Source organism: Prionailurus viverrinus, chromosome C2 (genome assembly GCF_022837055.1).
Source record: "Prionailurus viverrinus isolate Anna chromosome C2, UM_Priviv_1.0, whole genome shotgun sequence".
In the NCBI taxonomy this organism is placed as follows: Eukaryota; Metazoa; Chordata; class Mammalia; order Carnivora; family Felidae; genus Prionailurus; species Prionailurus viverrinus.
In genome coordinates, this window is record NC_062569.1 from 38650832 (window position 1) to 38663594 (window position 12763).

The following is a 12763-nucleotide window of genomic DNA, read 5'->3' on the forward strand; positions in this document are numbered from 1 at the left end:
TATTGATATGTGACCCAGAGGAGCTACTTAACCTCCTTGAGCCTCAGTTTCCTCATGTGTAAAATGAGGATAATAACAGCCTATCTTACAGGGTTAATTCAAATGAAGAGATATATATATATAAAGTCCTTGGCACATGCTAGACATTCATTAAATGTTGCTATCACCATTGCCATTACTTATTCAAAACAACATGTGGCCTCCATCATAATTCCACTTAATAATCAAGAGGCAATAGGGATTAGTGATAAAGAGCATGGTCTGTCTCTGGGTCTGTCTCTTGGTTTCAATCTTGGGTTTGAATTTTGGCTCCAATTCTTACAAGCAGCAGGACACTGGGTATTACCTTGACCTTTCTAAGCTTCAGTGTCCAATAAAATTAAAATATCTGCATGATATCATCATTGTCAGGGTAAAGGAGGTACAGTGTGTAAAACAAATAAAGGCTTTACATATCATAAGTACTGATATTAATCATTAGATTATTACCATTATTTTTATTAGGAATCAGCCCTACTTTTTCTGAGTTACTTTATTTCTTTGTCAATGGAATTGATACTCTCTAGGATTTCTGGGATAAAACTTGGGAGTGGCCTTTGAATCTCTCCTCTTCCAATCATTAAATCCTAGAGATTCTTTTAAACATTAGTCTCCTTCTTGATGATTCTAATCTTCTTTTTCTGATTTGTCCTGTGAACCTGTTTCTTACTTATTGTTTAAAAATGGGACTTTCAATACATCACTCTCCTGAGCAGAAACCTTCAGTAGCTAACTGTAGACTATAGAATGAAACTCAGATTTCTCTGAATAATACTCCAAGATACTTCAAGGTGATTCCAACCCATTTATGTATCATCTTCCACTGCTCACCAGCCTGAGCCCTGTGGTCCTCTCAGGCACATCTGCATGTACCACATTAGCCCCATCCCCATACCTTAATGAATGCTGGTTTTCTCCTGAATCACTTATCACATAGCCTTGTTTATATCCTACCTATATTTCAGGCTCAGCCTACACTGCTATCTGCATGTAAATACTGCTTTTAAAATTATTTTTCAGAATTATAAGGTTGGCCAAGAGTCTTTTGGACTATTCAAGAAACAATGGACCCATCCACATCTGTATTTTTAGCATCCTAATAAGTTGGCTGTGGCTTTGCAACTCACCTTCTAAACAACTCTTATTGCAGCCCTTGTCCTTCCAAGTTTGTTACTAATTGAAGGTAGAGTCCGTATTTTATTCATCTTCTGACTCATGTTAGAAACCCTTAGTAGGACCTAACCTTTTAGCAGCTGCTCAGTGAAACTCTGCTCTGGGTCAGTCCCCACAAAAAAGAACCTAACATTTTGCTTTCTTTGCTAGAGACTTGACCCTTCTTGCACCCTTCTTCTTTCTCTTTTCCCCAACATCTTTGGTCTTTGATCCTTTGTCCTGCCTCTTTGGATGGCTTCTGCTAGGCCCTCATACTTGACATCAGCTTTCTGGCTTTCTTCCTCAACTCTAACTTACTTTTGTCCCATCCAACTGCTCTGACTGAACCTCTCACTAGACCAGCTTCAATCTCTGGCTCAAGTCCTCTAGGAACTCTGCCCATTCTCCTACCCTACTACTGCATAAGAGGGAATGAGACATGACACAATTGCCCATATATGGCAAACATGTCATTGCTGCCTTCCTTGCAGGTCTTCTTCTGTAAAATAGCCAGAAATGCTTCTTTAAATATACAGTGATCTTTGCCTTGGCCAGCCTTGTGATCTACTGATTGACAGAAGTTTGAAAAGGAAGAAGAAGATACCCAGTTAATCACCCCTGGTCAATCCTGTCTTGTTCTTGACTTCGAATTTTCAGCTCTTTCTCTTGGCCCTAATGTAGCCAATCCAGATCATGTCCAACTATTTTCCTAGGTGGCAGTTTTTTAGGACTGTTGCTATCCTAGGGGCAGACAGTATCAGCGGTGCTAGAACAGGCCTTGGACAAGAAAAGAGCCTGGGCCTCTGTACTGCTGGTATCAAACTGTGCCTCAAGGATGACTCAGAACTAAGATGGCCCCAGTGGAATTGTATCACACTTGAACCAGACTATCTAGCCATTCATAGCCTAGAGATTGTCCATCCTCAGAAACATTCCAGGGACACTGACAGCTCTTAACAGTCCCCAGCTATGCACACACACACACAAAGGATATCAGTGCTGTGACAACAGCATATGCAGACCCCATTGCAAACGAGCCAGCGAAGATCCCCAGGAAATTCCCCACGGACTGGAAGAATGCTGCAGCATCAAATGCATTTGGATTCTCCTTGGGACTGTAAATGGATATAGAACTGAAAAGAAAAGAGGGTGAAGGTTAGTCAGTGACTTCCCTCTTATAGCCCAAATACCAGAAGTCAGAAGTTATCACCCATATTTTAGGAGGGCACCTTCTTCTGTGAGGTTCGGTGATGGCTGGAAGAGTTCAGAAGAAACAAATGAGAACAGGGAGAGGTGGAGAAAGTAGAAAGCTTTCCTTTTCCTTACAGCCCAATCCCATGGTATCAATATATTGTTGCCAGTCAGTAAACATTTTTATATTGGAAGGGTCATAAAGAATATTGTTTTTGAGCAAACTAGGCATTAAAACATGGTAGGTGTATAAGGAATCTGCTGAGGAGATAGATAACTGTGAATTATTTAGTGGCCATATGTCTTCAGTGCTGTTATATATTCACAAATGCTCCTGATAAAAAGTGCACTTTTATGGCCTGTGCACAAATGGGCAATACAAATCACAGCATGCACAAAATATTCTGCTGTGATCTTGTCATAAACCACAAAGCATTCCTCCTCTCCAGTGTAACCCTTCAGAAACAGAGCCCAGACGATGCGTAGAGCATCACAGTATTAACCCCTGGGGAGAGACAAAACCCTCATTTTCCCACTGAAACAAATGGCAGCAGCTGCCTGAGGTCATCTTTTAGACCCCAATTCTGGTGGCTGCCGACAGATTTATTTCCATAGAGAAAAATCAATCCGCCAATAGGCAGTCTGCTCACTTAAATATTTTTGAGGACGCTGCATTTGCTATTTTTTTTTAACCAGGGCCTCAAATCCCAGAGTGTTAATATGAAGGACAAGGTGCATCCTATTTTAGGAAATATGAACTCTGTATTGTAGCATTAAAATGAACAGACATGCTAGAACCAGTTTTGGGGAGACAAATAAAGTAGTATTTCAGGATTTTTTTTACAGTTTTTATTTTAATTATGAGGTCTTTAAGCAGGAAAATCAAGAGTTTTGCAAAAGGTACTGTTAGGGATTTTGTAGCAGTGTAGAAAGCAAAAAGTACACTAGACATGCTGACTTGAGATTAGATTGGATTTTTCAGAGATGTAACTGACGCTTTATGGTTTGGATGATTAGAACATGTTAACTTTCTGATTTGACTTTTTGTATCTAGAGACTAGCTAAGTGGGGGTGGGGGGTGGGAGGTGTGTGGGGAGGGTGGAATGGATTCCATTTCTTCTACAGGAAGATGTGTGGCTTAAAAAAGGTAGTTTTAAATGTTCTTACTTTTTTCCCTGGACGTCTTTAAAGCATTAAAGTAGGCCAAACACTTCTACTTTGATCATGTAATTGGATAAGGAAGATGAATGTGGATCTCAAATGGAACCCTGAAATGTATGCAAGAAAAGGATTGCCTTTGATGTGTTTTCTTTTTGTAAAGTGTTGTGCTTTGCAGGAAAAAAAAATGGAAAAGCAAACCCATATTAAGGTCCTTTGTATCTGACAGTCTAGAGAATGGGTGTAAAACCCCATGACCATTATGAAACTTGGTGGCCAATGCTGCAAAGCTTGACGTGTGAGTTGACATTCACCATATTTCTTCATTCCAACGAAGGAACAATAGTGATGAGAAAACATTCTATTTGCATTCTGCCCTTTCAACAAAGAGCTTTGCATAGTAATACAGTTGTGTAAATAATTCTGTTAATTCCTGGGGCTACCAATAGACCTGGTCCATAAACAGGTACCTCTTCACCCTCATCTCCAGCTCTGCACTCCTAAAAGTATTTGTCTGTCCTTATGCTTCCTAACCCTGGAGCACCATCATCACATCTTTTGGCCATATCCTCTACCATTATTTATGTAATGTTTTTCTTTAAATCAACTCATTTTTATTCACATGCAAGAGCATTTATTAAAGAATGTTTACGAAGTCATAGGTTTGATGTGCTAATTTTATCTCTTCTTACTATATACGAGATTATGTAACTATTACATTTGATAAAAAGTTCACCTTTGTGTCACCTAAAATCATCTGGGTAACCCCACTGTTCTCAGTCTGCATTTTGGGAGACATTATCTTCCTGGGCCCTGATGCTCCACCCAGTACAGGCAAATTTCATATACTTCCTTGTGATGTTTGATTTAACTTAAAGGTAAAGGCTAACTCCCCTTGACTTATGAAGACTTGTATGTTGAATTTGCTACCCCTAAAGCTCCACAGGATGTATACATTGGGTACCTACTAAATGCCAGGTGGTGCATTAGGTGCAGGGTGTCAGGGGACAGGCAGGAAAGGGCATAGAGAAGAGAAGCAGAATTTGAGTCAAAAAACATTTTATTGAAGATATACAAGGCATATATATGGAGGCGGAGAGGCTAAGATGTAGATGACCTTGGCTCTAGTCATGGTGCTAAGTGTGATTTTGTGAGAGACACACAACATTTAATGGTGCAGATGAGGCAAGAGTCACTATTTCAGATTAGAGGAGATGGCATTTGATCAAGGAAGCAAGTCAACAGACAGTGATGGGAAGAGGGCACTTGAGGCCAAAGAAAAAGTGTAAGCAAAGGCAGGAAGGAAGATGAGATGAGGGCATTTCAAAGCAGAACCGTATAGTTATGGCTGGAACACAGGGACCATGTACGTGGGCACCTACGGAGAGGGACAGATAGGTAGATGGTGTCACTCAGCTTTAAATTTCACGTTAAAAATATACAAAAGCCCTCATGTTTACATAACATTTTGTTCCCCTTATGCCTTAATTACAACTTCATCTGATCCTATAGCATTCCTGCCAAGTAAACATGGCAGATATTGTTATCCCTCCTTTTCTTTCTTTTCTTCTTTTTTTTATAAAGCAAAGAACCTAAGTCAGAGAAATTAAGACCATAGAGCTATTGTGTTCAAAATGTAGATTTTTTTTGGTTTCTCCCTTAAAAAAGTGATTTTGGGAGGAAAACATGAAATCACATCAGTATAGTTGAATGAGTGCTGCACTGACTATAAATACAGTAGAAGTTCAAGTACTAGAACATTTAATTTCATCCCTGTATGGAACATGGGCAGCCCTTTCCTATATGCAAGGACAGAGCAGAGTGCACTGTATGGGACAATAGTACCCTCTTCCCCATCTAATTAGATGGCAAGACTCGGGGCTTCTCATGGGAACCTGCTTTCAGGCTTGGCTCCTGGACCTAAGCTTTGCTGGGCCTGGCCTGGATCTTTTTCCTCTTTCTATGCCCAGGACACGGACTGGTGCCTGGCACATGGCAGGCCAAAAAAAGGCTAACAGAATAAAGGTAGAATGATTGGAAAGTAGAAAGGAAAGAAAGAAGAAATACAGGAAAGAAGCAGGTTTACAGAAGCTAGTCTTGAAATGAATCATCATCTATGAGATTTGTTTTTATTAAGCAATGACTTTATATAGTTACATTGCGGGTACTTTTAGATTCATTAACCCAAACTGAAGATGACACTTGAGACTCTTAAGCCTCAAAGGTCTGACCCTTATTGGCTATATGGTTTGGGGCAAGTTATTTCATCATGCTCAGACTCAGTTTCAAAGTCTGTATAATGGAAATTTAATTATATTATCTCCCAGAAATGCATGAAGATATGAGGTACATTTAAATCCTGTATATTTATCTTGTTGATTGCAGGGCCATTCACTGGGTGCTGATTATGTTCATGAGAAATAAACACTCAATGAATGTTGACTATCATCATCACCATCATCATCATCATTCTGCCAAGAACTTCCACAAGCCTGACAATGACAGAGAAGAGAGTGCTGTGGCTGAACCTGGCCTCAGCTCCTACTGCAGGGAGATGGGGTGAGGCTCCCCTCCTGGCATGCTGGGCTTCCAGGTTGTTGCAAGGAACTAGGCACTTTTACCTGGGAATAGACAGGTCTCTGGGGGGAAGAAATGACAGTAGAAGTGAGGCTAAGAAACTGTCATGTTTGTTGCACAGCTTTTCATTCCATGGATCCAAAATGAAGGGAGCATCCTCAGCAGTCTGGGCAGGGATCTGTCTCAGGATAAGAACAGGAGAGGAAACTGAGCTTGAGTTGGGTCACCCCTAGGTAAGTGGCACTGCTAGTGGATTCCTAGTAGACATTCTTCAGGCCCTCTGGATTCTGGTGAGGAGTGATGTAAAGAAAAGTCAGGGAGGGTGCATCTCTCTTGACTGCCAGGATTTTAGGAAGCTGTTCCCCCAGGCTCTAAATCCTGGTGAAGGAGGCATCTCTTTGGGCTCTGGTTTTCAGCTGCAACACTAAGCCTATGGATTGTAGAGCAACAGCTGCAGAAGGTGCATTCTGGAAACAAACAAGGGTTTGGGTAGCATATTCCAACTTCCACCCAAGAGAGGAAGAAATACCATGTTCCAGCAGTTTCAGCCCTTTGGACTTAAAAAGAAAACCATTTCCTCCCCCATACTGAGGGGGCTGCTTGGACAATTCGCCAATGCAAATATTGGAATGGAGAGAGGAGGAGAAGAGGAATTAGACTTTCTGTTAACCTGTGTGTGCTTGTTCTCTGGGGGCACTACTCTGAAGAGGCACTGTTTATAGCACAAGCTGGTGAAGATAGATCTACAATCCCCACATTTCTGGAAAGAATTTTTAAGTTAGATGAAACCAATATCCTTGAAAATGATATGAGCAGAAACACATAGTGGTGTTTAAATATTCATCTCATAAATTGGAAATAAGTCCAGGTTATTGATTCATTCTGTTCAGGAACAGATTATTCAGCAAAAACTAGTTTGATGATAGTATATTGTATCCGTTCTCAGAAATAAAGGTGTGCAGCATCTTTTATTCACAAATTTTTGAAATGGATGAGATATCCTAAATTCCTTTGATGAAAGCAACATGAATAAGGATCATGTTGCTCACTGTATCATTTAAGATTCACAGACAGGATCACAACTCCAATGACCCATTTTTTTCCCCCATCTTTATGATGTTTCTTCAGGGAACTCACCTGGAAGCTTAGGTAGTGTTAAGAGCATAGAAACTGAATCTGGCATCTGGGTTCAAGTCTCAGCTCTACCACTTACTGCATGTGTGACCTTGAGCAAGTTACTTAAATTACATGCACCTCAGTTTCCTATAAAATGAGGATGATAATAGTAGTAACTATCATACAAGTTGCTACAAGAATTCAATGAATTAATGTTTATAAGGCACTTGCTATGGTACCTGGATCACAGGAAGAACTGGATAAGTATTTCTTAAGTAAATCTTACTTCTTCAAATAACCCATTCCTCCTCCTGCTCCTCCTCCTTCCTTTCTCTCTCTTTTTCTCTCGTTTGAACTGAGAGTTTGCTTTACTTCTAAAAAAAAGTATCTCAAATTAGGTGTCCAATTAGCACTTCAACTGAAACAGAACTGAGATGTCATCACATGTCTCTCTTACACTCTGACTCACTGGTCCCTGGTCTAGGATCTCTGGGTGTCAGGGATCATTTGATCTTAGAAATTGTTTTTTGTGGAATGGTGTATGATATGTATGCTCAATAAATGCTAGTGATGAAGAAGAAGAAGGAGAGAGCAAAAAGTAAGAAAAAAAGGAGAAAGAAGAGAAGAAGGTACTACAATTATGCTGGAAGTGAAAATGATAAAATGTAGGGAAAGTAATCTATAAATGGTACCACCATCACTACCACCAGTGCTATCCCCTCTGTGACTCTGGTCTCCTTACCATTCTGGATCCTATTGAATCCTCTCTCTCTTGGTTTTTACAATCTTTCTTAAGATCACCTGGTTTCTAATACCGTCCACTTTGTTAATTTTCACTGCTACTGCCAAAATATTTTGCCTCACATTGGCTTGTTTAAACTACTCAACAATGCCAAGCTCCTGGGCAGTTATTCTTTCATTATGATACTGTCCTCTGACTGGCCCTCCCAGCTCCCACAGTCTACTCATGGTCCTGGGTGCCTGACGGGGAAAACCTACTTCTCCTAGCCCTAAGTCTAGTCTATTAACATGAGATCAATGTCACTCAAAGACCTTCAAAAGTAAAATATTAAAAAAACACATTGTATCCCTGCCAGAATTTTTATGAACATAATCATTAAAGAAAAAAATGAGAAAATCATTGCTATACCCAAAGATATGCAAAGGACTTACCATTTTCTCTGAAAAATCTTTAATCCCTAACAAAAATATTTCTAACTGCTGACACTAGTTTATTATAGAGTTCCTGATTGGTTGGGATACATATATCTACGTGCGCGTGCACACACACACACACACACACACACACACACACACGAAGTGGTTTATTATTTTTTTTCTATTATTTATTCCAACTGTACTATATCAAATCCTTCTTTGTGTGGGTATATAGTTCCATTAATGATGCCTTAGCCAAATTCCACTATTTAGTTTATTTTAGTTATTAAGACTTGGTACAGTCTAGCTTAAAACCTAAATTGTCATAGCAGTATTCTTCTCCTCCCTACAGAATGTTCTACAGCAGCAAGCAAGATGACTTGGAAGCAAGGAGAGGCAGAAGAGGTGTTCCTCCAATTCTCTTCTAGGCACCAATGTTCCCTGCTGTTGGAGGCACAGAGGAGGGATGGGGAGCCAAACTTGTTCCTGCTTGATCCCTCTCTTAGAGGCCTCTGCTGACATGGTAGCAACTCCATTTTGCTGAGAATCCCCTCACAGGCACCACTTTATCTTCCATCTGTCCTGCCAGCTATGTACATTCCCAGCCCTTTTCTATGGCTTGGATCAGGGACCATTTGGACAGCGTGGTGCCTCTCACCTTTTGTTTGACCTCCAATCCCCTTTAGTGGGCCATGGACCGCTGTGCCAAGTGGGCTCACCTTGCCCACTCCCTAAACACCCCAAACCAGGGAGCCTTCAGGTCCTGCTGACATGGACTGTTCATGCTAACTCCTTTTAGAAATCTCTAGGTCAGTCCCCAAGTTTTTGTGTACTCCCATTCCATGAAACCATATCCAAGAAACCCCTTTCTTTGTTCTATTTTGAGAGAGCCTTAGACCTTTTGCAGTTTTCTCCAATGGGGAGTGAGCTGGCAAGGCCTCTTCTTGCAGGTAGCCTCAATCTATTGGATGATTCCTTCCAGTGGAGGCCCTTCCACTTAACTTAGGATGGAGGAAGCACCCCCATGGACAGAGCTAACAGCTTCACATCTCAGACACTGCAGTCTCTCCAAGGATGACCCCATCCTTCCCTAACCCTTCATACACCAATTTGAAGCAAAGGAGATGGTGGGGAGGTTGAAGGAAATGAGACTGATTCTGTTGCCAATTAAACCAGTTGGGAGGCCTGTGGCCTTAACTGCTGGGGAGAGCTGCTGTTTTTTTTTAGTATGGAGACATTTATTAGCTTTTGTTTTCATCTTTGCTCCCTAAATGCAATTTGGAAAACAGGAAAAGACCCACAGGAGGATAAAGTTGTGACCTTTATGTCAGGGTGCGCCTAGTTTCTTTTCTCACTATCTATAGTTGCTTAAAGATTCATGTTAAGGAGAAACACAACATAGAGGGGCAATGAAAATTTGTAAAAGCTCCTCTGTTTAGTTGGCCCTAAGTGTCACAGGTAAGAAACAAAGTAGAAGAAAAACTAATTACAGTGCTATGTTGTGGTTAAATTTTTTGTCCTTAAAAAAAAAGAAACAAGTGGATCCTTATCTATTATTTATCTTTTAATAACTGTACCAACCTGCCCTTTCTCAAGAAGTTGCTTAATTATGAATAAGGAATTGATTTTTATGGGGCCAAGAATTGTGTGTACACATTGGAATTCATTCTGGCATCTGCCTGCCCATTATTCTGGCTTATGTTTTGCCAAAGGCCAATGAAGCTCTGTCAAGAGGACCTGCTGTAAAACATAATGACTTCAGGAATTGGGGGCATTCCAGGCACCCTGGGAGGTTAGAAGAGCTGCCTGTTAATAATAAGAGGCTCTATCCAGAAGTTTGCTGAGCTTGAGTTAGAACCACTGGGTTTCACCTTCCCAAGGGCCAACAACCCTGTAGGGTGGAGAGCCATATTTGCCAAGGGCACATTAATAACTCTTTCAGCTTCTGGAGGACCATTTAGTTAATGACTGTTTCCTGAGAATCCAAATTCATACCAAGGTGTGATTTTCCAAATCCTTGACAAATATAATTTTGACATCTGGCACAAAAGAAAAAGATGAGGGGAATTCTGTGGGAAGTATGAGTTAATGTGTCATAGCTGCCCCCAGAATAATACAGTCTCAAGCTATATCAACTGATTCATTCCATCCATAAATATTTATTAATCACTTACTTTGTGCAGATATTGTTCTAGGCACTAAAGATCTAGCAGGGAACACAACAAAGCTTCTGACCTCATGTTTCTTACATTCTAGTGGAGAAAACAACATAAAAAGTAGCTAAGCAGATAAACATATGATTTAATGACAGAGGCTGAAGAGCAAAATAAAGTAGCATGAGAGGATGGGATAGAGTGATAGGGAAACTGCTTTAGTTAGGGTGGTAAGGAAAGACTTTTCTGAGAAAGATTATTAAGTGGAGTCCTGAATAAAAAGAAGTGGAGAGAGAGACCTTTCTAAGTCCCTGAAGCAGAGCTTGCTCAGTGGGTCTGAGTTGCCACAAGGAGGCCATGTGGCTGGAAGGAAATGAGTGAGGGGAGAGTGGTGGGAGACCAGGCTGGAGATGGGGCTGGGGCCAGGCCTTGTGGAAACTTTCAGGCCATTTTTACGTCTTAGGATAGTCTTCTAGGGATTAAAGGGCAGCCACTGGAGGGTTTGGGGTCAGAGAGAGCTACAGTATGGAATATTTCAGATGAAGGCTATGTCAATATCAGAAGAAGTTGGTCCCATTGTACTCCTCAATGGCTGGAGCACACCAGGCCTCTCTTCATCAGTCCAGATGCTGCCATCATCTGAATGAGACCCAACAAACCACAGCAGACCATAGGAGAAGGAGTAAGGTGGTGAAGAGGAAGATGGAAGGAAGGAGGAGAGCTTAAAGGATAGATGAATTTAGTAGCAACAGCTTCAGTGAACATCTGAAATGTGGTCATGCAGAGGAAGGACTGGACTCATTCTTTGGGTTTCAAGAGGCAAGATACAGTCCAAAAGTAAAAATGTCAAAGGGAGAAAGATTTTAGCTTTATATTCTATTCCCAAATTTCCTAATTCTTATATCTGATGCAAAAGGAAATGGGCTCTATAAAAGGATAGTGAGTTCTCTGTTGTTGCAGATACTTAAACACAGAATGGAAGAGTTACTTGTAGGGTGGTATGGAGCAAAATTCATGCACTAGATGTGGGATAATGTGGCCTCTAGGAACCTCTCACCCCCAGAGTTATTGATTCACTATCTATTTTCAAGCTTCTTCCAGGAATACTAGGAGAGGGATGTAGGGTGCTTGGCTTTCTGTGCTAACCCCAATCCCGCTGTTGGAAATGGCTGAGCACTGTACTGCAACAGGGATGCAGTGAAGGCACCAATGATTTAGGTTGGAGCTGGGTTGATAATGACATCAAGAACAGTTACAAATTTCAACATGGAATAAAGCCTTTGACAGATTCCTAAGTGGCTCTGCTCCATTAAGTTCCAACTTTAAGGTGACAAAGAGAGCCCTGAGTTTAAAATTGGTTAAAAGGGAAGAAGAGTTAAAGGAGGTTTGTTATGAATTATGTGTGCATTTTCTTTGAAAGGAGATCTTAAATTACTTTGCAATTTAGTCTGAAAAGTCTTGTCAGAATTGAATTATTAGTCTGTGGGCTTTGAGAAATTTTCTCTTACACCTAATATTGAGAGGAAAGTGAATTTGAGATAGTCTTTAAGATAAAAGTAACTTGCAAATACTCTTCTTTTATTTTGTTTTCTTTCTTCCTTTTATGAGGCAGAAACAGGAGTTTGAATCCCACTACTGTGAGCCTATTTAAAAAAGAGAGAGAGGGACTAATTCTTACCATCTAATGGGAATTTCAACCCTTTCTCCTACTTTTCACTTCCTTTAATCCTCACTAATGAAATCTTAGCTCCAAAGAGTACTGTGGTATGTGAAACTTTTAGTCATAATAGATATTAAAAGATATAGAAAAGTAGGTTAATAGCCACTAAAGATGGAAATCTAGTTAAAATTAAAATATAATCATTAACAGGTTGAAGCAGGACCAAGTATTAATCCCCAAGGTTGAAATGGAGAAGGGGGTCAGGTGCTTCAACATTTATTCAGCACTCAAAATACTATTTCTTGTATTCATACCATGGATCATTCAGCATGGATCAAGCACTATGGTAAGCATTTTTATAAACATTATCCCATTCAGCCATCACAGGACCCCCTGAAGTAGGTGCCATTGTGATTTCCATTTTACAGATGAGGAAATTATGGCTTAGAGAGATTAAGTAACTTCATATATTTCACCTCATTCAATCCTTCCAACAATCTAATGAAGAAAGCATTGCATTTTAGAGATAAACAGACTCAGGGAAGGTAAATCATTTGCT

At 40.4% G+C, this 12763-nt stretch overlaps 1 protein-coding gene across 7 annotated transcripts in view; it reads right to left on the reverse strand.

Moving 5' to 3' along the window:
- SLC9A9 (solute carrier family 9 member A9) overlaps positions 1–12763 on the reverse strand; it is a 687543-nt gene that overhangs the window by 292867 nt on the left and 381913 nt on the right. For all 7 annotated transcript variants that reach the window (XR_007155680.1, XM_047875494.1, XM_047875495.1 and 4 more), the window contains one exon: positions 2186–2324. Coding sequence is in view for 6 of the 7 variants with exons in the window: in XM_047875494.1 (XP_047731450.1) it covers positions 2186–2324 (139 nt within the window). In the remaining variant the exon portion in view is untranslated. The remainder of the gene's footprint in view (positions 1–2185; positions 2325–12763) is intronic.